This window comes from Pelodiscus sinensis, chromosome 3, assembly GCF_049634645.1.
Source record: "Pelodiscus sinensis isolate JC-2024 chromosome 3, ASM4963464v1, whole genome shotgun sequence".
In the NCBI taxonomy this organism is placed as follows: domain Eukaryota; kingdom Metazoa; phylum Chordata; order Testudines; family Trionychidae; genus Pelodiscus; species Pelodiscus sinensis.
Window position 1 is genome coordinate 10,162,129 of NC_134713.1, and position 27,171 is coordinate 10,189,299.

At 41.7% G+C, this 27,171-nt stretch overlaps 1 protein-coding gene across 7 annotated transcripts in view; it reads left to right on the forward strand.

Annotated features, from left to right (window-relative positions):
• LOC102443713 (cysteine-rich venom protein-like) overlaps nt 1-27,171 on the forward strand; it is a 90,003-nt gene that overhangs the window by 19,857 nt on the left and 42,975 nt on the right. For 4 of the 7 annotated variants that reach the window (XM_075923359.1, XM_075923357.1, XM_075923358.1 and 1 more), the window contains 5 exons: nt 20,953-21,014; nt 21,947-22,069; nt 23,319-23,409; nt 24,045-24,190; nt 26,277-26,362. In XM_075923359.1, the coding sequence (XP_075779474.1) occupies nt 20,955-21,014; nt 21,947-22,069; nt 23,319-23,409; nt 24,045-24,190; nt 26,277-26,362 (506 nt within the window). In that variant the 5' untranslated portion in view covers nt 20,953-20,954. Of the gene's footprint in view, nt 1-4,294; nt 4,591-5,718; nt 5,896-16,355; nt 16,571-20,952; nt 21,015-21,946; nt 22,070-23,318; nt 23,410-24,044; nt 24,191-26,276; nt 26,363-27,171 lie in introns of those variants that run through there. The other 3 variants (XM_075923356.1, XM_075923355.1, XM_075923360.1) reach the window with 3 other exon arrangements.

Consider the following 27,171-nt stretch of genomic DNA (forward strand, 5'->3'; position numbering starts at 1 on the left):
AGTCCTGAAAAACAAGCCATTGTCATTTAGTTGGCTAGTCACTTTTGTCTTGCTAATGTTTAAATAATACCAGTTTGTGTTCCTCATAAGATTATAGAACCTAGGATTACATGGCTTGGTGCAGCTAAGATATCCCAAGTATCAGAGGGGTAGCCGTGTTAGTCTGAACCTGCAAAAGCGGCGAGGGGTCCTGTGGCACCTTAGGGTATGTCTATACTACAAAGCTAATTCGAACTAACAGCCGTTAGTTCGAATTAACTTTGATAGGCGCTACACATACAAACCGCTAGTTCGAACTTAATTCAAACTAGCGGAGTGCTTAATTCGAACTAGGTAAACCTCATTCTACGAGGACTAACGCCTAGTTTGAATTAACTAGTTCGAATTAAGGGCTGTGTAGCCACTTAATTCAAACTAGTGGGAGGCTAGCCCTCCCCAGCTTGCCCTGGTGGCCACTCTGGGCACCACCAGGGAAACTCGTCTGCTCCCCTCCCGGCCCCGGAGCCCTTAAAGGGGCACGGTCTGGCTACGGTGCCCGTGCCCGGTGCAAGCCTGCCAGCACCCAGCCAGCAGACCCTGCACCTTGCACGGCACGAGCCAGCCACCCGCTGCCACCCAGCCCTCCGCCTCTTCCCGGGACCAGACTGGCGTCTCCCAGGAGCCCGCCCGGGGCACAAGAGGCGGGCGCCTGCCTGGTCTAGTGCGGACATCATTGACCTCATCGAGGTTTGGGGGGAAGCCTCCAACGTCCACGACCTCTGCACTAGGCACAGGAAAGTGGCCGTCTAGGGCAGGATAGCTGCCAGCCTGCTCACCCAAAGGCAGGTTTGCATGAAAATCAAGGTGGTCCAGTGAGACCCTGACCCTGAGCCCTGAGCTTAGAACATAAAAACATAAGAATGGCCGTACTGGGTCAGACCAAAGGTCCATCTAGCCCTGTAGCCTGTCTGCTGACAGTGGCCAACACTAGGTACCCTGGAGGGGATGGACCGAAGACAATGACCAAGCCATTTGTCTCGTGCCATCCATCTCCAGCCTTCCACAAACAGAGGCCAGGGACACCATTTCTACCCCCTGGCTAATACCACTCCATGGACCCAGCCTCCATGAATTTATCTAACTTCTCTTTAAACTCTGTTCTAGTTCTAGCCTTCACAGCCTCCAGCAGCAAGGAGTTCCACAGCTTGACTATTTGCTTTGTGAAGAAGAACTTTCTGTTATTAGTTTGAAGCCTGCTACCCATTCATTTCATTTGGTGTCCTCTAGTCCTTCTATTATGGGAACTAATGAAGAACTTTTCTTTATGCACCCTCTCCACACCACTCATACTTTTATAGACCTCTATCATATCGCCCCTCCGTCTCCTCTTTTCTAAGCTGAAAAGTCCCAGTGTCTTTAGCCTCTCTTCATATGGGACCTGTTCCAAACCCCTGATCATTTTAGTTGCCCTTTTCTGAACCTTTTCCAAGGCCAAAATATCTTTTCTGGGGTGAGGAGATCACATCTGTACACAGTACTGAAGATATGGCGTACCATAGTTTTATACTTCCCCTCCTCCTTCTTCCCCTGGCTTCCCCCTTCCAGCTCCCTCCTCCCTCCTCCCCTTTCCCACCCTCTCTCTCCCCCTCTCCCACCTCCTTTTCCCAGTCTCCCTGAGTTTTGTTCAATAAAGAGAGTTTCTATTTTTGAACACACGTGTCCTTTATTTTGTACATCAGGAAGGGGGGCTAGGGAGGTGTAAGTGGAAGGAGGTGAGGGAGGAATGGGGTATGAGCCCCTGATGGGGAGGACTGGGGTGGCTCTGTGGGCTCCTCGGGGTGGAAGCTCTCCTGCAGCCCCCCGATTGACCTCCCCGGATGGCAGCCTGCGGCAAGTGCAGCTGGGCTGATGGCCGAGTGCTGTGATGTGCCGAGTGTGGGCATTCAGGGCACTCCAAGCTAGGACTGCTTTGCTGTCCCTCATCGAGGTAGACAAGCAAGCGGGGAACCCTGAGAACTGTCTATCCGGGGTGGGGGTCGGGTCCCTTTAAGCACAGCCCTCGGCTAGCCTGAGACAGCAGCTCCACGTTCTAAATCCTAATCTGATGCCCTGCCGGCACTGCTTCTGGCCATCCTTAACCTCAGTTCAGGGTCCACTCAATGTGGACATGCTAGTTCGAATTAGCATTTTGCTAATTCGAACTAGTTTTTAGATCTAGATGCACTAGTTTGAATTAGCTTAGTTCGAATTAACTAATTCGAATTAAGTTAGTTCAAATTAGTGCTGTAGTGTAGACATACCCTTATAGACTAATTGAAGTGTAGGAGCATAAGCTTTTGTGGGCAAAGACCCACTTCGTCAGATGCAAGATATCCCAGTGCCTATTCTGCAATCTCAAGTCCAATACTCGATAACAATTATCTTATTCCTTTTCCTTTTCATACACTGTATATGTCTACACTGCACCCTTAGCTCGAAATATGCTACGTAAATTGCGTAGCTTATTTCAAGTTAATTTTGAAATCGCTTATTTTGTAACTTGGTGCTGTCTACACATGACGCTGTCTACACATGACGCTGTCTACACATCCTCATGGAACGAGGTTTACAGGGATGTCGGAATAGTGCTCCCATTATTTCGAAAGATATTTCAGAATAACGGGCATGTTCAAAAGACACTGAATAGCTATTTCGGGAAATCGGAAGTATCCCAAAATAGGGCCACAGTGTAGACATAACCTATGTGTGCTAGTCCTCAAACTGAGACTCTATTGAGAGACTTATGTTACAAGGCTTCATATAAACATGCTGTTCTTTGCCCAGTGCGTGCATATTGTAAGGCAAAGTGTTTTCTGTGAAAGGAGAGATGTGAATTATTTTTTATTGTGGTGCTATAGGCTCTGGGAGTCTTATTCATGGACTAGGACCCCCATTGTGTGAGGTGCTGTAGAAATGCAGCACAAAAATACAGCCCATACCCCCTAAAACACTTTCAATGTAAACCAAAAAAAAAGTCCACGGATGGATGGAGAGAGACAGACACAGGAGTGCAAGACAATCATGAGACAGTATGGGGAAGCATGCCAGGCAGTGGACTCGGTGTAACCCACATTCCTTCTGGGCATCTGATAATCCACTAGCAGGCACCTAAACGCATTAGCATTAGCTGCAAAAAACTCAGCCATCCCCCTACCAACATTTGCCCTTTGTACCTGGACTCCTCGTAAGAGGAATGTTCAGTCAGAAGAGGATTTAGACTAAAACATACCATGCTCTGGCACGGGGTTGCTGCAATGACATGGGGCTCCCAGGGGCCAGGCAGTCCAGCACTGGGTCCGACACCTCCCTGCATGGGGAGAAGGAAGAACAGTCCCTCTATAGAGAGGGTTGTGGGGGGAGGGCAGGAAAGCAAGGAGGCTAACCTTCAGCCTCAGGAGATCCGTCAGGAGGCAGTGAGCAGCGCAAACATGGGTTGGAAGTCCTCAAAGGAGCACGGGGCAACCGTACAATTGGGCAGAGAAAAGTGGTGCTTGGAGGAGGGAAAGTGCCTCTTCTCTCCAGTCGTTAGCTGTGCAGCTACCCAGTGCTCCTCTGAAGCCTCCCAGCCCATGTTTGTATTGCTGGCCACCACTTGGTGAGGGATGGCTGCCTACAGGCAAGGGGGAGAGCAGACGGGGGATGGAGAGCTCGGGGTGCGGGGAGCAATCCAATGGTCAATGGAACTGTGTGTCTCCCCTCACCTTTAGGTAGAGTACATGTGAGTGTCTGCCCACTTCTCCAAGCCAGTCAGAACAGGGCCACTGGAGCACCAGAAGTCGTCCTTTGTAGTCATGGAGATTTTTTTTTTAAATCTCTTATCCAAAGCACTTCACAGTAGTTATCTAATGGTACAAACAAGATTTGGAAAGTTCATTAAGTGGGCCCACCCAAGACCTTCAGCAATTTTCAAGTGGTCTGTGGAAAAAAAGAAAGTTAGACTACAAAAACAATCAAGGCACCTCACTTTATTTTCATTTACTTCTTATTACTTATAATCAGGGCTGAACAAATAATACAATCTACTCGCCCGGGTTCAGGCGATCTGCGCATGCGCAGAACGCTGGACAGCGGGGCTGGCAAGCGGGGCTCGCTGCGGTTCAGCAAGCCCTGCTTATAATATAGAAGGAGGATGAAGAAAAAAGAATGAAAAATGGATGCGACGGGAAGAGTGAATGTTCTTTTGCTCGGCTGGTTCCCCAGGGAGGGCCCCAAAAAGAAACCTGAGCACATGGCTCCACTAACTCTAAATGTGCCACTGTGCTCAGTGGTTTGTGAAATAAACATGAGCTCTTTAAGCATTTTTTTTCCACTAGCCTTTCAATACAAAAGAAGATAAACCAGAGCAAACAGAAGGCCGGATGTGGACTCCTTTCTATATAATTTGTGTATCTCTTTAAACTCATGGAGTCACTCATGCCTTTAAGGTTAGATTTTGAAAACTGCCTCCTCCTTTGTGTTCTTTATTTGTGAACATAACTGATGTCACTTGGATACGTACATACAGCTGATTTACAGATGCAGCCAGGTACATGGATATCTGGATAACATTAATGGTGGCATTACATAACAGAGGTATGTACCAAACAAATAAGAATTCCTGGTTTGGAAATGAGCATCATCCCAGCTTTACTCTTTTGCTCCTACAAACTGCAGGTGCAAAATTGTGGGTGAAAAATGAAAGTATGGTGTCCCGTTCAACGATCAGGATTTTAGACTTTAAGTTCTTCCATGTGTTTGTGCTGCACTCCCATGTAATAAGAATCATTTTGCTTTCGTTCAAATGATTTCAACAGAACAGCTTGATTAATAGTATGTGAATTATTCATTAGGTACTTTCAGCAAGACACCTGTTATCTAGACTTACTAAACTGGTTTTTTACTAGACAGGCTTGTTTGGTTGCTTGCCATGGGTCTAGCTAAGAAAAGGGGGAAACCCACTTTGTTTTTGTTGATTGTAATTTGTTCTAGAGCAGCGGTTCTTAAGCAGTGGGTTGTGACCCCATTTTAATTTGTTCTAGAGAAGTGTTAAACTCAGTGGATTCCCAGGTTGAAGCCAAAACATGGGGCAGAGAGGGCTTCACCCTCCCTTCCTGGACTGAGGCTCTCAGACTTTGGTTTCAGTCTCCTGAACCCCGGGAAGAGGACTCAGGCTATGACGTTGGCCTAGGTGGGGTCTTGTAGGAATTTTTGTGGTCAGAAAGGGGTCACGGTAGAATGAAGTTCAAGAACTGCTGTTCCAGAGATTGATGTTGATCTTATTTGTTGAGACAAGATGGTGACACTTCAGTTACCCTGCAAGATTTACTAACAGAGCTTTCTTTTACTGAATATAATTACAGGAAAAGACAAAAATCCGTGGATCAAAACACACATTGAAGAGTAAAACTACATCACTAAGGGTTGGGGGAGGAGGATGGGTTTTTTTTTACTAAGGTACTGGCCAGGGATGCAGGCGGTCTAGCTCTGCTCTAGACTCAGTGTGATACCGTGAGCAAGTTACTAAGGGCTGGATTTTTAAAGGTGTTTAGATGCCAGAGATGCAAATAGGCCCCCAGCTGCTTTGTGTGATTTTCAAAAGCACCTGTCTGCACCACTGTGCATCTCAATTCCTTTAAAAATCTAGCTGTTTGTTCCTCAGCCCCTGATTTAAATGTTTAAATTCTTTAAGGCTGTTGTGAGACTAAATTAATGGATACAAGTCAATTGATCCATTATGATAGGGACGGATACCACAGAAGACATTGATCACCAGCTCTGGATTCTTCATTGAATTGCATCTTAAAAGGATATCCCTGAATTTCTGTTATGGAGGAGGAGTTGTCATGATGCATGGAGCTCTTCCAAATCAACATGAGCAAAGGAAACGCCTCCAGACTGGTACGTGGCAGGTGACAATTGAAGCAGTTCATTCAGCTGCTACTATTGTATCCACATTATACGTGGCTGACAACAAGCTTCTCTGAAAGTCTGGGTGGAGCCCTCAGTAAATAAAACTAAAACTCTTAGGCCGGAGGAAAGGTTAAGCAAATACCATAATCCCAATAAAGAAGCAGCATGGTTAGTTCAATCATAAACAATTATATAAGGAAAACCTCCACAAAAATCCTTCAAGTAAGCACATTACAACCAAAACTAACCGTGTGCTCTTGTAACCCTGGCAGTCCTATCCACTCCCCAGTATTAACTTCCCTTCAAGCTACACCTTTACTTAAATTTGTAATATCTTCAAAGCAGGAACATTGTTCTCAGTTCATGCCTATGGTGGAGAGATTACAAATGGCACAAAATTTACAGGGGCTCTACTAGAGTCTAAATCAACATTTCCCCAAAACTAGTCACTTGGGGGCTTTACAAGTTGGCTATTGCTGTCTATCACTACAGATGGTGCTCCACTCTCCCGAGCCAGACTTATTACTGGTGCATTGTGGGGAGCTGTACACTGCCACTGGTAATGGCAATGTCAGTGTGTGATACTTAATGGCAGTGTCAAGACTCAATGTTTTCAGTCTCTTACAATACGCTGGTACTACATTAACAGCAGTAAAGCTCCGTAGCTACATGGGTGAGAAATACCCTTTGAAGACTACTCAGAAGTGACAACTGGTGCAGAATGTCGCACCCTATTTACTTAGCATGACTGGCCTTAGGGTGCATCTACGCAGCACCCTAAACTCGAAATAAAATACACAATTTGCATTACACATATTGCGTAACTTATCTCAAATCTATTTCAAAATAGCTTATTTTGAAATTTGGCGTGTCAGCACATTATTTTGAAATTTGGTGCTGTGTAATTTTGAGCTATCCCTTATCTCTCGTATAACGAGGGTTACCAGGATGATGAAATAGCGTGCCCGTTATTTCAAAAAAATATTCCAAAGTAATGGGTGGCTTATGTAGACATGGGGTAGCTATTTTGGGATACTGGAGGTATCCTGAAATAGCAATGTAGACGTACCCTCAGATAATATTATGCTGGTGTTCCACTCAACGCACAAATTTCAAAGGCTTGGGTCCCAGATAGCTGGGAAATCTCCTCTTTCTCTGTACAAAAGAGAGCTTTTTGCATTTCAGCCCGACGGGGATGGAGGCTTTTCACCTTAGGGAGGTGATATAAAGTCATTCTGCCCCCTGACTTTTGCCTGAGTTTATAAGACAGCTGAGGGAATTTCTTAATAAAACATGAATGTTGGCTAATATTATGAATGCTTCCATATAAATGTAGATTCCACCATGAAGTGATGGGACCTATGTCATGTACCTCCCAGCTCAGGTACAATGAGAGTGCAGAGGAATTCAGTAAATGTCTGGTCAATGAATTAGCTGAGGCCAGATTGGCTGAAACTAGTTTTGCCCTATTTGTCTGCAGGGGGCTGCACTTGACAGAAATTTTATTCTGAAATAACGCTGCTGTGTAGACATGTCCTTAGAATTCAAAAACATTTTTTTAAAAAGCTCCTTCTGGAGAGAGATTTTTATCACAACTGGGGTCCACTGTGATAAGATATAATTTAAACTCTTCCTGGGTGGATGGAGTGAAAAATTGACAGTATTTGGCCCACAATTTGTTGACCATGCCGCATCTAGACTGCCATGCTGTGCCGGATCAGCTGATCATCGGCACAGCGCTGTGGCCATTTTTATTTTGATGAAGCAGGGATTATTTAAATTCCTGGTTCTTTGACTATGCCGAATAAACTGTTTTACATGGCTCTGTCGATGGAGCCATGTAGTCTAGATGTAGCCTCAGGGGAAGGGGCAGAGCAAGAAAAGGTGGAGTGGAGGCAGGGCCTCAGGGGCGGGTGTGGAGCCAGTGTGGGACACCCATTAGCAAAACCAAGAGTGAGCTCCTGTGGACACAGATAAGTAGGACTAAGAGATGCCACATCCTACCAGTATGCCATAAAGTCTAAACTAATTCTCATTGCTCTAATATCTATGTGGACTATGCTAGCACACAGCTGAGCCACACTGTTTTCCAGCTATGAATCTGTCCATCTGCAATGCGTCCCAGGGCCTTAGGATAAGTTGGTACAGGGTCTGCCAGCATTGCAGCCATAGGCACAGGTCTGTTGCTCCAGGTGAAAGTACAAAAAACATTTTGTGTGATGGAGGCAAGACAAATGGGCTCAGATAATTTGTTTGTATAAGCAGCACACGATGGGCAGCCGCCGTACAATAATTATACAACATGGGGCCACGTCATTCCTGAAGCTGAAACCATATTTGCTGACTTAGTTGGAAAGAACAAACAGTTGGTTTGCCCGAGGAGTGTGAAAAAGCCAAGCTTAAACTCAAGACCAGGAGCGGGTACCCTTGCTCACTATGAGTCACATTTTTCTCCATAGGTGGATCTGCAAATATGAATTTGAAAGGTGCTGTTTGGTGGGAGTAAGGGTATCAGCATTTGGACTTAGGTCAGGCTGAACTATTCTAAGTCTATATTTTTTAGGGTTCAGTATGGTTCACCGAGCACAGCAAGCACAGTTTCCATCCAAGCGTAAAATGATTCTATTAGAAAGGAAAGTCCAGTGCTTAAGGTATTAGCCTAGGCCTTAGTATACAGGGGTTCAGTTCCTGCCATGTGTCACATAGGCCCAGATTTTAAAGTTATTTAGCCATTGCTGCTAACAGTGCTGCTACATTTCCCTGAGCTAGAAGGCTGAGTTTCATTTTCAAACAATAAACACTTAGAAGCCCAAATCCCAATGACTGTGAATGGGCTTTAGAGTTCTAAGAGCCTAAACCACTTTTGACAATGAGACTTATACATTGGTTTGGAGTTGCAATGTTGAGTGCAGCAATGCCTAACAACCTTTAAAATCTGGACTTTGCCCCCTCTGTGTCTCCGTCCCCCATCTCTAAAATGGGGAAAATAGCACGTCCCCAACCACGCATCTATTGTGAGGATAAAAATACTGTGAGGTGTTCCAGTGGAATGGTAATGAGGTCCAGATGAGTTCCACAGGTAGCGATAAAAGGATGATGAGCCCAGTCCTGTGTTAGTAGAAGGAATAATACAATTCCAAATGTCTTCAAAAGGATCTAGGTAGACTCATGATGCTCATAGACAAGAGAGAGGGTTTCCTTAGCCACTGCTGAAAGCTGCCATACAACCCTTGGCGTAAATTCTTTTCCTCTCAAGGAATCTCTTGACACGGAAGGATGCTTATTATGTAGACAAGGCAAAATAAGGGAAACTTCAGCATTTGAGAACACACAAAGCTCAGTTTGGTGCTGGGGCCAATCCATGTTCAGTCGTGGTACTGACCAGGGACCAGTTTGTTCCACGATATAAAAGAGCAATAAGCTTGCTGGGCAAAGAGGGCAACTGTTATGGGGTCCAGAATTCAAAAGAGCTTGGTGTTCCTGAGCACCATGGCTGTTACTGGAGCAGTAGTGGCCGCCGGTCCCCCGGGCCCTTTAAACTGTTGCTGGGCGATGCACACTAGATGGCATTCAAGGGCTAACTGGGGAGCTTATCCCATAGCTCCACCTCTTCTTCCCAAAGCCCCACCCCTTTTAGAAGCATGGATCTGGGCTCCTTCCTCCTTATTCAGGTCCCTAGTAATTCTGTTGACCCCCCCCCCCCCCGCCCAAGATGCTGATTTGGTCTCCTAAAATCACTCAATATTTTGTGCCATTTATTCACCTAAATCAGCCCTGCAGTAGCAAGCCAGTGACTGAGATGCCTAACTTTTAGAATTCAAGTTGAAAATCAGGTTTTATAGCTATAGAAATGAATTATATTGGCATTGGAAAAGGTTCAGAAAAGGGCAACAAAAATTATTAGAGTTTGGAACAGATTCCATATGAGAAGAGATTAAAAAGAATTGGAATTTTCATCTTAGAAAAGAGGAGACTAAGGAGGGATACGATAGAAGTCTATAAAATCATGACGGGTATGAAAAAGTGAATAAGGAAAACTTATTTACTTATTTCCCTAATATCAGAACTAGGGGTCACCAAATGAAATTAATAGGCAGCAGGTTTAAAACAAACAAAAAGAAGTTTTTCTTCACTCAGCGCACAGTCAACCTATGGAACTCCTTGCCAGAGGATGTGGTGAAAGCTAGAACTTTAACAGGGTTCAAAAAAGAGCTAGATTGATTCATGGAGGTTAGGTCCATTAACAGCTATTAGCCAGAATGAGTAGGAATGGTTTTTCTAGCCTCTGTTTCTCTGGAAGTGGGTAACAGGGGAGGAATCACGTGAGGATTACCTATTGTGATCCATCCCTCTGGGGAAACTGGTATTGGTCACTGTCGGCAGACAGGATACTGGGCTATATGGACCATTGCTCTGACCCAGTCTGGACATTCTTATGTTCTTATGTAATGTGCTATGACTTGGAACTTCATATCTTTAAATAAGATAATCTAATGCTGGACAACTTGAGCAGGAAAACAAAGTTATCATCTAGTAGTTGTTCATATTCTTACATGAACTGAGTAGAGCTCTCTGTCTTCTTGTTCCAAAACCACTCCACCACTTTTGTCAGCGGTAGAGTCAGAGAGGTCAAAGGCTGCCTCCCTGTCAGTGTAATACGAACCCTTTGGTACTCTTTCCAGTACAGGATTGAAGAATGTTGGTGGAGCAGTGGGAAGAAATCATGTTGTATAATCATGAGTCAGCAGTGCCAGCTATTGTAAATTCATGATGAATCATCATGGTGTTTTTTCACTACTGGGAGCAGTCTGACAATTATATCTAATTCAGGGGATTAAAAGAGATTATATGGGATGATCACCTGATGATTACCTGTTCTCTTCATTCCCTCTGAAGCACCTGCATTGACCACTGTTGGAAGGTAGGATACTGAGCAAGACAGACCTTTGGTCTGACCTAGTCTGGACATTTTTATTTTAGTATCTTCTTATGTTAGCTGGTAACCCCTTCTCAAATACCTCTCAAAGAAGAGGAAACTGAACAATAGGAACAAATTGTGCAAGTGGACTATCAGGTCGCGTGATATCAATGTGACAGCAGATTTAGAAACAACAGAAACAAAACACACTTAGTGTAACTCAAGTTGCATAGCTTATTTCACATTTAGCCCTGGTGTGTAGACAAGCCCTAAATGACGATAAGGCTCAATATGAGAGAGAACCACCCACTCTCTTGGTCATCTATGTTAGTGGATCTACAAAATAATTATATCTTACCTTTCTGTTAAAAAAATAATTATACCTTAATAGAGCAATTAACCATTGAAACAATTTACCATGAAGCTTGGTGGATTCTCAATCTACAAATCTGAACTGGATCAGGAATCTAAGAGACCTCCTGCAGGAATTATTTTGGGGATGTTTTTGATAAACTTAACAGTAAGAGGTCACTGGAACACAATAGCATTCACCTGAGTTCTGAAAAAAACCTCATATATGAAATTGCGGAATTATTTACAGTGGTTTATAACCTTACCTTTAAATCAGCTTCGATACCTAATGGCTGGAAGATAGCTAATGTGACGCTACTGTTTAAAAGGGGCTGTAGAGGAGAACCTGAAAATTACAGACTGGTAAGTTTAACATCAGTTCTGGGTAAATTAGTTGAAACTATAGTTAAAAATAGAATTGTCATACACATAGAAGAACATAATTTGTTGGGGAAAAATCAACATGGATTCTGTAAAGGGAAATCATGCCTTACTAATCTACTAGAGTTATTTTGAGGGGGTCAACAAGCATGTGGACAAGAAGGGTTCAATACATACAGTGTACTTAGATTTCCAGAAAGCCTTTGACAAGGTCCCTCACCAAAGGTTCTTAAGTAAAGTTAGTTGTCATGGGATAATAGGGAAGGTTCTTTTATAGATTGATAACTGGTTAAAAGACAGGAAACAAAGGGTAGGAATAAATGGTCAGTTTTCAGAATGGAGAGAGGTGGTGTTCCTCAAAGATCTGGACTGGAACCAATCCTATTTAATCTATTTGTAAATTATCTGAAGAAAGGGGTAAACAGTGAGGTGGCAGATGATACTGAACTGCTCAAGATAGTTAAGACCAAAGCAGCCTGTAAAGGGGTTCAAATTGATCTCACAAAACTAAGACATTTTGGACAACAAAATGGCAAATAAATTTTAATGTTGATAAAGTAATGCACATTGGAAAAAATAATCCCAACTATACGTACAAAATGATGGGGACTAATTTAGTTACAACTACTCAAGAGAGAGATCTTGGAGTCATTGTAGATAGTTCTCTGAAAACATCCACTCAGTGTTCAGCAGCAGTCAAAAAAGCAAACAGAATGTTAGAAATCATTAAAAAAGGGATAGAGAATAAGACAGAAAATATCTTATTGCCTCTATATAAAACTATGGTACACCCATGTCTTAGGTGTGTTTAGGCTACATGGCTCTGTCGATGGAACCATGTAGATTTGTTTACTCGGCAAAGGGAAATTAAGTGGTGATTTAAATAATCGCCACTTCATTTAAATTTAAATGGCTGCCGTGCTGTGCCAATCAGCTGTTTGGTGGCACAGCGCTGTAGTCTAGACACTCCACTGTCGACATCAAAGGCATTTGTTGACCTCCCCGTTATGCCTCGTGGGAAGAGGTTTACCGGGGAGGTCGACAAATGACTTTGATGTCGACCACGGAGCACTCATACTACAGCGCTGTGCCACCAAACAGCTGATCTGCACAGCGCGGCAGCCATTTTAATTTAAATGAAGCGGCAATTATTTAAATCGCTGCTTCATTACCCTTTACCTACAACCCTAATCTACATGGCTCCATAGACAGAGCCATGTAGTCTAGACGTGCCCTTTAATATTGTGTACAGATGTGGTCGCCTCATCTCAAGAAAGATATATTGGCATTGGAAAGTGTTCAGAAAAGGGCAACAAAAATGATTACGGGTTTGGAATTGGTGCCATATGAAGAGAGATTAAAAAGACTGGGACTTTTCAATTTAGGAAAGTGGAGACTAAGGGAGGATATGGCAGAGGCCATATGACAGAGGGGATATGACAGAGGTTATCTGTCAGATCATGATAGATAAAAAGGAAGTGAATAAGGAAAAGTTATTTACTTTTCCCCATAACATAAGAACTAGGGGGTCACCAAATCAAATTAATAGGTAGCAGATTTAAACCAACAAAGGGAAGTTTTTTCTTCACACAGTGTGGTCAACCTGTGGAACTCCTAATACAGGATGTGGTGAAGGCTAGGACTTTAACGGGTTTCATAAAAGAACTAGATAAATTTATGGAAGTTAGGTCCATCAATACTTATTAGCCAGAATGGGTAGGAATGGTGTCCCTAGCTTCTGTTCATCAGAGGCTGGGAACTGATGACAGGAGAGGGATCACTTGATGATTACCTATTTCAGTTCATTCCCCCTATGGCATCTGGTATTGGCTGCTGTCAGAAGACAGGATACTGAACTAGATGGACCTTTGGTCTGATCCAGTCTGGCCATTCTGTGAGCTGTGTACAGAACATTAGACTAGATGAAGGCAATGTTCTCTTCTAGCCGTGGACTCCACAGATCTACAGTCTGTCTCATGTAACTCACTCTGTGGATTGTTTACAGGGTACTAGGGAGCAGTCCAAAATGCTATGCACGTAGTAATTTCAATTCCATATTTTCAGAACTTTGAGAGATGCTCTGTTTTTACCTGATATTTTCATTTATAAGATGGTTTATTTTTATCCGGAGCAACCGGATAAACAGTTATGTAACAGCCCTAAAAACTTACTATTATTAATTGTTGATTCCCTAGCCCCTCACAAAAATATATTCACTTGCCTCGTAAAGATATAGGACAAGTACTGTAAATACAAACTTGTATCAACATCTGGCTTAAAACAAAACCTCATCCCACCCTGCAAAAATGAGAGCTTTCTTATTTGCCTTGGGGTCAAGGTCCACAAATTGAGGCTCTGATAGATCAAAGAGGGAAGTTAAATTGTATTAGATCCAGAGATAGCACTGTATTTAGAGCAAAATATAGTATTGTCTCTGGAGGACTCTTTATGGTGTCTCTGGGTGTTTCCAAACAGATCCCTTGCTTTGACTTGCCAGTGGTCAGGTTTGTCAGGATGTTCCATGCATTACCCCTTTTCTTGTTGTTTATCTTAATCAGCAGACTTAGTGCAGCTATGCACAAAATACATAAATGTAAGCCAATGCCAGCCACACAAATGAACAACCACCTTATTGTATTAAAGAGTGCACTGTATACACTCAAGTATAGTGCGCTTTTCAGTTCAGTTGTTCGACCCTTCAAATCATATTCTATGATTCTATGATTTGACTTTTCATTCCTGGGGTCAAATTTGCTTGTCCTTTTCAATCTTTCCCCAGAAGTCTTTTCTGCTGACTTTGCCTCCCTATAAGGTACAGTATCTTCCCAATACCGGGTATGCATGTTTTGGCTGGCTAGGGAGTTAAAGTTCTGTCAGCCGACGGTCAGGGCAGGGTGTGTTCCTATACCTGAGAGAATGGTGCAAAATTTAGCTAATATTCAAGTGACAATCTGCTATCTATTTGAACAGATTATCTCAACCTGGAATTGCAAAAGGATGCAATGGATAAACAATCCCACCAATCTTACAACAAATTGGTGTCTAACAAACTGCCAAAGGACAATCTGTAGCAGAATTCCTTCAGAAACGTATCCTTCAGACGTAGTTTAAAAACCAGGGAAAATTCAGCATGTACAGAGGTTTTCAATTTGCTAGGCTTGTAGAGGAGCTCTCTGTGTCTCTTTCACTATCTGAAGTTGGTCCAGTAAGTTATAATCTTACCCACTTTGTTTTTCAAAAAGAAATAAAATAAACATATTTTTGATTATCTGATTAAAGGGGTAGTGTCTTGTCAGGTTTTACAGAGGATGGAGGCTGCAGGTACTTAGAACAGGAAACTGATAGGAATCCTTTGTCCTTTTCTAAGTACTTCACCTCTGACTTGGTCAGCTCAAGTCAATTTGGTCAAAATTTGGTGGTTAAAGACAGGCCATATTTAGGTGCCTTTTAGTTAAGTCCTCAGTGTAAATATAGGCACCTAGTTTTATGATAATTGAATATTTTGGACTTAAATATTATTTATGACACATTTGTAAGATAGGAAACAGCGATCTCAGGGAAGCGTCCAGACTGCCCTGATCTGCCGACAAACAGCTGATCGGCAGAGCGGGGCTGCCATTTAAATTTAAATGAAGTCGCGATTATTTAAATCGCGGCTTCATTTCCCTTTGCCGAACAAACAAATCTACATGGCTCCATCGACGGAGCCATGTAGTCTAGACGTACCCTCTGACAGCATATAGCTGGCTGTAGCAACTCAAAAGGCTCAAATGACCTCTCTACTTGACTGGATCTCTTGGAGGTAGAGTCCTGAACCAGTCCCAGTGTGTGCTCTGAGAACAGGCTTTGACACTCAGTCCTTTAGATTTTTATCCTTCAGTGAGCTGAGTTCTTCTGGAAAGACCCTCAACTACCTCTGCTGCCACTGAAACCAGTGGGAACTGCATCTGGTAAGGGATGAATTTGTCCCAGAGAGTTAAAACGAAGGTTTCTTTGTAGTAGTGTATGGTACATAGTTGAATTGGAAGCTGAGGACTTTCTCCCATGCTACCTTGAGTGTTGAATTGATCTATCATCTATTTGAACAAGACAGCTTGCATGTGTTCAGAACTGAATCAGGTATTAGTGACAGAATGCACCTATTCTCCTTCTAGGTTTATCACTGACTTGTGGGCCACATTCTCTTCTTTGCTCCAACTGTTTTAATCTCCTGTGGTAACACATGAAAGCAATGGGTCTTCCTATGTTGGAAGACACCCCAGTGGGTGAACAGTCTGTAGAGCCACCAACCCCTGCAGCCCATAGCATAATGGTAAAATGGTAAGAGAATATGGGGATAGAAGGAATACTGCTTACCCCTTAATCCCAGCACCTGGAGCCCATAGACAGTTGATGTCCTTTAGGGCCTCCCAAGGTCAGGATAGTATTAGCACAGAACTTGCCCCAGGGATCCTACTGGTGTCCATTGGAGACCTCTTGTTAGAAGCACATAGTGGAATTTGATTGCAAATAAGAATATAAGCCTCTATCGTCCCCTCGTTTCCTTTAATTCTAAAAGAAATACAGGCAAATCCTTTCTTAATCCTTTATATTTGTCTATTACAAACACTTCATGCATGATAGAAATTTAGATGTGTCCCTCCCTTGGGAAGGCATGGGAGCCCTTCTAAACTGCTTGAGCGTGGCTTAATTATGAAAGTTGTTTCTAATTTAAAAACATACATTTCTGGATACGGCAAAGATTTTGTGGAATATACAACAAATGTTGTACAAAAAAAATCCATATCTGCCACTAGAAGTTGTTTAAAGCCTTTTAGGAAAATCCATTACAAATGCCATGCCAGAGTAACTCACCTGAGTTACATAAGAGTTTGCACAAGCAGACAACACCAAATCCGGAACTAGGTGGGCTATATATACAGTATCACTCCATGTAAAAATATTGCTAATTTCTACCATCTTCCTAAGGAGCCAGAAGGGACAGTCCAACATATCTGCCTGCAAGTTGATAAGGTACCAAGCATTGATTTTAACATAAAATATTATAACATAAAAAGCAAAATATTTTGGCTTTTTTTACAGAATATTGCATTGATCATTTCATTATATAACTACATTATCACTGAAATGTAATTATATGAATTGTTTTTAACCAAAATAGTACCAGTTTTAGTCATTCAGTTCAGTGATTGAATATTGGAAATAGAGTTTATTGGAATTTTTTAACAAAAAAAGTCCCTTTTTTTCAATAATGAAAATATTTCCCAAAACATTTATTGAGTTTCCATTTTTTGAATATTTTCATTAGAGATTTTAAACAATAGAAAGCAGCCTGGTAGCTGTTATGCAAGATGTTTTCCCCTCATAACCCACATCTTTTTAGAAAAGGTGCAAGGTTTTTATGGGACTCATTTCTCATTTTAACATACTTTATACATTTTCAGCTTTGCTTGATCATATTCATCAAATGATTGAATGTTTTTTCAAAATCCTACCAATTCCTGTTTGATAATTCCCAAATTTCAAAAATGTATTTTTCTTCTTCAAAGCAGGGAGTTGTCAGAAAACAGAACTTTTTAAATACAATTACGAAAAACATAGAATCAAAGTGCTTTCACAGAAATGTTGGGCATTTCTCTTTTTCAACCAACTCTAATTATAAATATCACTAATCAGAATGCAGTTTTGTGTATTCACAGCTTTCTTTGTGTGGAAAACCCAAGAATGCATCTTTTTAAATACCAGTCTAGAAAATGTATGGCCTGACAAATTTGAAATAGGTATATATCATGTGATTGCAGAATTTATGTTCATGAAAATTAAGGGAATATTCATGTTTGTAAATAATGGATCTTAAAGGAAAGCAAGATGGCTAGCTTTGAATGATCATCAGCAAACTTACAGCTCTTCATATCGTGGACCCTCCTAATGATTGTCTTAATTATAAAGATGCTAAGTGTACACATTTCTTGATATACAGTCACAAGGTCTAATTCAGTGCTACAGTGAATGGGCCGTCCGTAGAACTGCCACATTTAAAACTGCATGGAATTTGGTCCCCAGAGTCTCAAACTTCAGCAACAATAAGGGTATGTCTAGACTACAGGTTTCTGTCGACAGAGGCTTTGTCAACAGATACTGTCAACAAAGCTTCTGTCGACAAAGAGCATCTAGACTACATCCAACTCTGTTGACAAAGCAAGCTGCTTTGTCGACATGAGAGTGTAGACGCAAAGGACAGTGTAGATGCAATAACACCTTCTGTCAATAGAACTCTGTCGACAAAAGGTGTTATTCCTCGTAGAATGAGGTTTACCACCATCGACAAAACTGCGGAGTTCTGTTGACGTTATGTCGACAGAACTCGGCGGTAGTGTAGACACAGGTATAGTTTTGTGGACAAAAGTCCACTTTTGTCGACAAAACCCTGTATTCTAGACACACCCCTAAGTTATAAAAGTATTTATCAAATAACAGCTCCATCTAAAATTGTGATTTAAGCCTCAGAACTGGATGGTTGATTGTTGTTACATGTCATGCAACTGGTTGATTACAAAATCTCCTTTGGGAGAATCTGAAACATACAAGAGCATTCATGCATGGCATGATATACACTCTAAAGTATGCTAAGAATGGGATGGACTTGAATTTACAATATACTGATGGAGTCCCATACAATACTTTTGTGTAAAATACGGAAAGAACATTCTCCTCTTCCATCATTGAATGTTAAACTATGAGGCACTTGTGGAATCAGAAGTATTTTTAAAAAATAGATTATTTTCTGTATCCCAAATAATCTGCTTCATATGTCTGTCATCCACATGGGACAGCTGAAGTTGATTGGAGGAGCACAGGTCTGGTGGTTAGGAAACCTGGCTTTATTGACCTCAGTGAATTACACTGATTTAGACAGTAATTTAGACAGACCCCTTTCAAAGACTCAAACCTGGATCTGGTGTGTGGTCTTGGGAAAGTTACATCACCTCACAGGTCCTTACTTTCTCCCCATATGAAAAAAGGGCTATGTCTAGACTGCAAGCCTCTTTCGAAAGAGGCTTTTTCGAAAGATACTTTCGAAAAAGCCTCTTTCAAAAGAGAGCATCTAGACTGCACACAGAACTTTCGAAAAAGCAAGCCGCTTTTTCGAAAGAAAGCAGCAAGTGAGTCTGGATGCTTTCTTTTGAAAAAGCCTTGTTTGCTTTCAAGAACACCTTTTTTGAAAAGAGCACTTTCGAAAAAAGGCGTTCTTCCTCGTGAAATGAGGTTTACCGCCGTCGAAAGAAAAGCCACGTTCTTTCAATTTAATTTCGAAAGAACGCGGCTGCAGTCTAGACACAGGTGAAGTTTTTTCGAAAAAAGGCTACTTTTTTCGAAAAAAACCCTGAGTCTGGACACAGCCATGGGGATAATGTTGCCTCCTCCCCTTTGCACAGCACTTTGAGATGTGTAGACAAAAGGTGTGACATAATGCAAAATAGTGTTTTATTATACTTTATAGAATATTTTAGTTAGCATATGTTCAAGTGTAAAACATGCTAGTATATTTCAAAATATACAGACTGTCAATGACGTATTTATACCCACAAATGTGCACATGCACACACACACACACTGCAATCACCTTTAAAGTCAGAGAGTACATATAATTCTGTAGTAATGCTAATTACACCCAAATGGCAAATACTGTATAGCATTTCAGTTGACACCACTGTTTCAATGTGACAGATGTCATCATCAAACAAAGGGCCTTTAAAGAGCAAGAACATGGGATCCCATATCCTTCTAGAAGCCTTTCTCTATTGTTACTATCCTCCCCATTATACACAAGTTTGACAAAAATCAGTTTCGTAAATCATTCAGTTCAACTGCTGTAAGCCCTGGTGTGGACACACTTTTAGCGGGGAAAGCAATGGAGCCTAGTGGGTAGCACAGTGGATTAGGATTCTGGAGATGTGGATACTGGTCTAAACTCATTTAAAATGGTCTCAATCTAGTTTCTCAGGGGAAAAACCAGCCCCTCTTGCTGCACAGATCCCAAAGGCAATGAAACTAGTTTGGTTCTACTGCACAGGAAAGGGTGGGAGGCTCCAGGCAGGCAGGTTAGACCCTATGTGCACTGTGGAGCTCAGCTCTGCTGAGACTCTGGGGTAAGTTGGACAAGGCACGGGGAGCAGGGTTGTATGATCCAACACAGCTGTATCCTCCCATCCGGCCCACCACAACAGAGTTGAGTTATGAGTCCACAGCACTACTTCTGCTACAGGATCCTCCATAGAGTGATGTTCCAACTATTCCCCCAGATGTGGGTAAGGAAGCTTCCCTGCTTCGTTCCATCCCTCCTAGTCTAGGCAGGCACCAGCTGAGTTGTTTATGCCCTGATTCAGCATGGGTATGTCTACACTACCCCGCTAGTTCGAACTAGCGGGGTAATGTATGCATACCGAACTTGCTAATGAAGCCCATGATTTGAATTTCCCGGGCTTCTTTAGCATAAAGCCGGCGCCGCCATTTTTAAAAGCCGGCTAGTGCGAACCCCGTGCCGCGTGGCTACACGCGGCACGGGCTAGATAGTTCGAACTACGTTCCACGAGGAGTACAGATAGTTCGGAATGGCTACGTAGTTCGAATGGCTACGGGGTTCGCACTAGCCGGCTTTTAAAAATGGCGGTGCCGGCTTTATGCTAATGAAGCCCGGGAAATTCAAATCCCGGGCTTCATTAGCAAGTTCGGTATGCATACATTACCCCGCTAGTTCGAACTAGCGGGGTAGTGTAGACATACCCAAAGATATCAGTATTCAGCCAGCACTTAAACACATGCTTATATCTACTAACATCTTAAAGACATTTGATTTACACATGCGCTTAAATCTGAGCCCATGCTTGATTGTGGTGCTGAATCAGGATGAGCTAAAGCATGTCATTAAATGGTTTGTCAAAATGGGGCCTTGGCACTCGGTTATTTGGCAAAATCAAAGAATCGAATTAAAAGAATCTAGAAGTAAAAGATCAAAATGGCAGCCAGCAATTGAGAGCAAGAAGTTGTCAGATCAGTTCAGCTCAGCCATCTCTTTTCAGCCCCCTGCCCTTCAGATGGGTGGAGGACAGCTGGACACGATTCGTTAGATTACTGAGATGGATGTCAGGGAATTGTTGCTCCTCTCAACCAATCACTACCCAATGTGGTATCAGATCAGACAGTATCTTTATTTGGGTAGAGGTTTGCTATTCAAATCTAAATATCAGAACATCAGATGTTCATTCCCCTTCTTCATTCTTGTTTCATAGAGATGTGACCTCTGCCCCATAAACTTTGTATGTCTTGTGAGATGTCTTGGGGAAGATTCCCTTGTAATGGCCAAGCAGATTATCAATTGTTCTTTCCTTTTTCAGAAATGGTTCTGCTAACTGCACTTGTGTGTCTGGCCATTTGGCTACCTCAGTCTGTTGGACAGGTATGAGCCTTACACTTTATATACCTCTAAATGCTTTGGTTCTTTATGTCTACAGGCAAAAACAATACTTGGCCAGCAGCACAATTAACTATAATCCTTCTGGGTTTTTTTCCTGATTATTTTGGAAGAATCTGTTCCAAGTTTTCACCAAGAACAAATTTCTTTCTGTTCTCATTCTTGCCAGGAGTTGGTCTCAACCATTTCTTCCTCTGACATAAAATGCTTGAGCACCCAAGCATATTGATGGTCTGGAAGAGGGTCTACCATCATACTATCCAAGTACTTCACTATCGTTAATATTGGAATCCCCAGCACACTTTTGAGGCAGGGAAATATTATCCTCACCATTTGACTGCTAATACTTCAGCATTTCTGTTCTCACCTTTTAAGTACAAATAATTAATTGCTTGCAAACTATTTTCTTTGCATTTCCTCCTAAAAATCTTTCCATTGATCTTAGGGTTTTGTGTCTTCAGAAGCTTACCTCTACAATACCTTAAATTCTGGTCCAGAGTTGTTTTTTTTTTCCTGAAATAGAAACTTACAAATCACACTTGTAAAATCTGCATAATCAGTCACTGAGGGCAGGTTGACACAGCAGGGTGAAAGTCAAATTAAGCTATGCAACATGAGTTACATCAATTAAGTTGAAATAGCTTAATTCGGTTTTTGACACTGTCTATGCAGCAGGAAGTTGAAGGAAGAACACTCTTCCTTTGACTTCCCTTGCTCTTTGTGAAATGAGAGTTACAGGAGTTGGAGTAAGAAGTCCTCCAGCTCACCATTATTTCAAAATAGTGGCTTGAAGAATAGACACATTCTTTATTATTTCAGAATAATGTGAGTTATTCCAAAATAATGCTGCTGTGTCGACATAGCCTGACACAGAGAATATTTTGTGAACAAGTACATGATGCATTATTTCATTTTAGGGTCCAGCTCCAGCAAATACTGCTATGTCTACTGACTTCCCAGAAATACAAAGAGAGATCACCGACAAGCACAATGAACTTAGGAGATCAGTAAATCCAATGGCTGGCAACATGCTGAAGATGGTAAGATTTTAGACAGAACCTATTATGTTACTATAGAACAGTTGTTTTCAAACATCTCCATAATTGGACCCACCCAGAAGTCACTCCTTATTTGCTAAGCTCTAGCTGGGGCCTCCAGGCCATACAACACATTTGGTTGTTATTTCCAGAGTCCTTCCTGTGAGCTGGTTGGAAACTACTACATTCAGAATGAGAACTCAGGTATTAGCGATTGAGAAGCAGCTCTTTGCTGCCATAATGAGAACATAAGAATGGCCAGACTGGGTCGGACCAAAGGTCCATCTAGCCCAGTATCTTGTCTGCCGACAGTGGCCAATACCGGATGCCCCAGAGGGAGGGATCACAATCCCCATGTGATCTTCCCCTATCACCCATCTCCAGAGAAACAGAGGTTAGGGATACCATTCCTACCTATCCTGGAGGGTAGGAAAATGGTCTTCCTTTTGGTTCAATACAGAAATATCTTACTTGTTCAGCTAGTTGCATCATGATTCTCTATATTCCATGCAAGATAGTGCCCTGGACACTCAGTCTATTTGATTGCAATATGTTCTGCATCTGTAAACTTGTGGAGAACTGAAGAATCAGATTGTTTTAAAGTACTTGTGAAAACTAAAAAATGAGAACATTGCAATGGAAACTGAAGTACTCTGGCCACAAAAGAAAAGTGCATCACTTAAACAATGTACCAATCCTGCAAGTCAGTATGGCTCCATTTTGGAGAACCAGTCTAAGGAGTGCAAAGCTCTGTCCTCATGAAAATGCACTTAGTTTATCTAGTTTTTGTCCTCAATCAAGGTGATAAGGATGAAAATTTGCACCAACATAACTGATGCTTTTTTTGGATCACATACTTATCCAATAGGTTCATAGCTGAGACCAACAATCTAATTAGCATAGATCAGCAAAGAGTCACATTAATGTCCACTCAAGCCATTCTGGATACTAATTATACTGACAAGCCTAGATGTGTGGGCCAATTTTCAGAAATTCTGAGACCTAAACAGATCCCACTGGAATAAAATTAAGCATATACACTCATAACCTCTGAAAAAATCAAGCCACCTTTCTTTTTTATGCCTATCTACAGATTATGGTTTGATTAGAAAATTTAGGCACACAATTTCCATTTGTCAGCTTTGAAAATCTCAATTGGGGTTTCTAACTTCAGGCAAATCAAATTCACATTTGTTGTTTGTTTTACCCTTTAAGTTGCTTAAGTATGCCCAATATCTCTCATTTCGTTAAGGCCTGGAGTGCTGAAGCTGCAAAGAATGCAAAAAGTTGGGCAGATCAATGTACTTATTTCCATAGTCCCGAATCCAGAAGAAAAGTCAGAAGTAAGTAAAATATCACTTTTAGCAAGCAGGCTGGACTACAGGAGAGAAAATAAAGGGAGCACTTTCCCCATTAGGACATAAGGGATGCATATAAGATAGTTCCCAGAACTGGGGAGACCATCGTAGTGGAGAAAAAAAAGGAAAGTGAGTCTGTATCCCACTGTAAAGGCCAGTCCATAAAGGAGAGGAGTCTATTATGTCTCCTAACAAGAGTAGTTTGACTCTCCACAACTGAGAAAGGTGGGAATCACATATTATAGTGATGGATGCTATCTAGGTATTATCTCTCTGCAAACATAGGAGAGGTGGCCGGGGAAAAGGGGGAAGTAGAGATGGGACTTGAAGACTAGAGACGCTACAGTTAGCTCTGAGAATTTGGAACCTAGAATTTCCAATACAGCTTAAAAGAGCCTTCATCTAAATGAGGATGAGCCCCCAGGTGTTTAGTGTGCACTTACCTTAGATGTGCAAGCACACACAGAGCATTGTTCATGAGGGTGTTTTTGGAGCCTGGTACAATTTCAAAGCCATCCGTCTTTCTTCAAAGTTGAATTTTCTCCTGAACTATGAAGGTTTTACAATAATTCCAGCAGTTCTTCATTATATTATTAGTGAACTGTCTTTCCATTATTTAGATATCACCTGTGGTGAAAATCTCTGTACTTCAAGTTTTCCCGTATCATGGTCAACAGTACTCCAGTGGTGGTTCAATGAGAAAGATAATTTCATATTTAATATTGGACCAACATCATCAAATGTAGAGGTTGGACACTATACTCAGGTATGAACAGTGTCTATTATACAACATTCCATATTTATTAGAGGCCTCTAAACTTGTGTCAGAAGTCTTATGTGGGCAAAGGCTGGCATGAGAACATGCAAACAATTGCATATCTAACTAACTGCTTTTTCTCATGTGAATCCAGATTAGGGGCATACCACTAATTTCCTTGATCACAATTAGATGCTTCACAGTTTGCGTGCACAAAATTGATGACATGCCTTTAGGAGCCATACTAAGGTAATCTGGAATTGTGTTTAATTTGGATCATTCTTAAATTCATAATTTAAGAAAGAAACAGATGCAGCCCTTGACATGAGGTACGTTAACTTTCCCACAGTGGATTCTCCAACATCACTCCTTGAATGGTGATATTTAGCCTACTATATTTCAGCAAGAAGGCACCCCTTTCTAGTCCTTGTCATAACAGATATGATCCATGGAAGGGTAGTAGATTCCAAGTAGTCCTTATTTGACAGACAAAGATTCAAAGAAGTGTCTCATCAATAAGATCAACTGGATACTTTTCTAGTGTTTTCCCTTCAAAATGCAGCATCCTATTGCACTTCTGGAGGAATAGAATTTGTAGGCGGCGGTAGGATGCTGCTCTAGATGTTAGCTGGGAAGTGGGAGCAAGTAGCAACACTATCTTCCCTAGAATCTCACCTCTAACGCCATCTAACTATCTCAGGATTTTCGTTTAGATTTAACATCTGGATTGCAGTGAAGTTCTGCTTACCTTCCAGACATGAGGCCATCTGTGGTGCCTTTATAACATAGAGGACACAGCCTAGACATGAATCTCCCATATAAGTCTAGCTCCTAGTCCTTCACTCCAAATAGCAGAGCACATAATTTCTTTAAATACTGATTGAAACTAATTTGAAATGTGCTTCTGTGCTAATGACCCTTTTTCTGGTGAGATCACAGATACACTTGTCAAATTTACTTGCTTTTAGAAGCCCTCACTTAATCAATGTTATGGTATATGCACAAAATGAAGAAAACAAGAGGCAGCTCCTAAACTGATGTAAATCAGGGGAGGATGAGTGAAGCCAATGGTATGATTTGATTTATAGCAGCTAAGGAATTAGCCTATGAAATTCACATATTTTAAAAAATTCTACCCTCTTTCCTGCTGTCCATGGATTACACTCATTCTCATAAAAGTGATATCTAGTGGTTAAAGCAAGGAATACCTAGATGAGGAACTGCCACTGGCTACATCTAGACTGCATTGCTTTTCCGGGATACCTCCGGTGTCCCGGAAAAGCAATGCTGCATCCAAGGAACGCATCTGCTTTTTCAGGGTTTTTTTTGAAAAACTGGATGCACTCTTTCGCCATTCCTGAAAACCTCATTCTACAAGGCATAAGGGATGTGTCAAAAGAGCACTTTTTTCCAAAATTCAGTGCCGTGTAGATGCACCAAATTTTGGAAAAGCCTCTTTCAAAAATAAATCGGAAAAAGATACACAATTTGTGTACCTTCCTCTGATTTAACTCTGCAGTCTAGTAGCCATGGATTCACCATGGCTACATCCATACTGCAGTGCTATTTTGAGATAACTTTGGTATCCCGAAATAGCTATCCCATGTCTTAACAGTAAGCCCGTTATTTCAAAATATAACAGGTTCTCTAGTCTGATGTCCCTGTAAATCTCATTCCACAAGAAGTGAGGGACATTTTGGAATAGTGGGTTATTTTGAAATTTGGCACTGTGTAGACAGCACTAAATTACAAAATAAGCTATTTTGAAATAAGATTGAAATAAGATACGCAATTTGTGTAGCTCAAGTTGCGTATCTTATTTCAACCTATGGTGCAGTGTAGACGCACCCCATGTGTTTGTAGGCAGAGTGTTTCAACCTCGTGCCTCAGGATCAATATTTGTAAACGATAGATAATGGACTATGAACATATTTCTTTGAGAGCCTTAATATTACGTCTGCATCATACAATGATTCTGTGCAAAAAAATCTCAGTTACAAAGTTAAATATCACTGTTAAAAATGTGGATATTATCATTATTGTTCTTTAAGACAATAGCTCACATTATTTAATACTTTTATTTTCATATTTACAGATGGCTTGGTATAAATCTTTTGAGATTGGATGTGCAGCTGCTTTCTGTGCAAACACGTACTATTATGTTTGCCATTACTGCCCTGCGTATGTATTGACTGTGGAGTTTTGTCATTTTCGAAACCCCTTTTGTCATTTCATTTTTTAAATAACTCAGCAATCCTTCAGCATGCATGATAATTACCATGTATGCTTATGCATGAATTTAGTGTGATAAGGATCAGATATGTGATTCTCTTGAAAAAAACATACAGGGATACTCATGCAAAAATTAACTCCTTCACTTTTAAAATCCCCAGCAGAATATCATGAAGACTATCTTTCAGTTCCATAATTTTTCTGCATTAGAGAAGTAAGGCCCTCCTGGTGTGTAACCCTCTCAAACTAAGCCTGATATTGCTGATGCAGAGCAAGGGCGGGCAATAATTTTCACAGGGAGACCACTAAATTAATTTTGGTACAGGGTCATGGTCCAGCTTCACCCCCAGAAGGGGTGGGGCCTGAGGTGGAAGGGGTGGGGCTGGGAGCTAGCCTCCCCCCAGAGTTGTCTGGGGCCAGAGGCTTCTAAATAAAAGCACAGCAAAGGGTTCCCAGGCCTCAACCCCACCACTACAATGTTGCCTGTCAGCCACTTGAGGTTTCTGAGACTATTAAAAAGGCTTACAGTTCTGGAGCCTGCCAGGGAAGCACTGTAACTAGGATCCACGGATTTCAGGAAGGAAGATTTTGGTAAACTCAGGAAGCTGGTAGGTAAGGTCCCATAGGAAGCAAGAATAAGAGGAAAAACAACTGACGAGAGCTGGCAGTTTTTCAAAGGGACATTATTAAGGGCCCAGAAGCAAGCTATTTCGCTGTGTAGAAAAGATAGAAAGTATGGCAGAAGACCACCTTGGCTT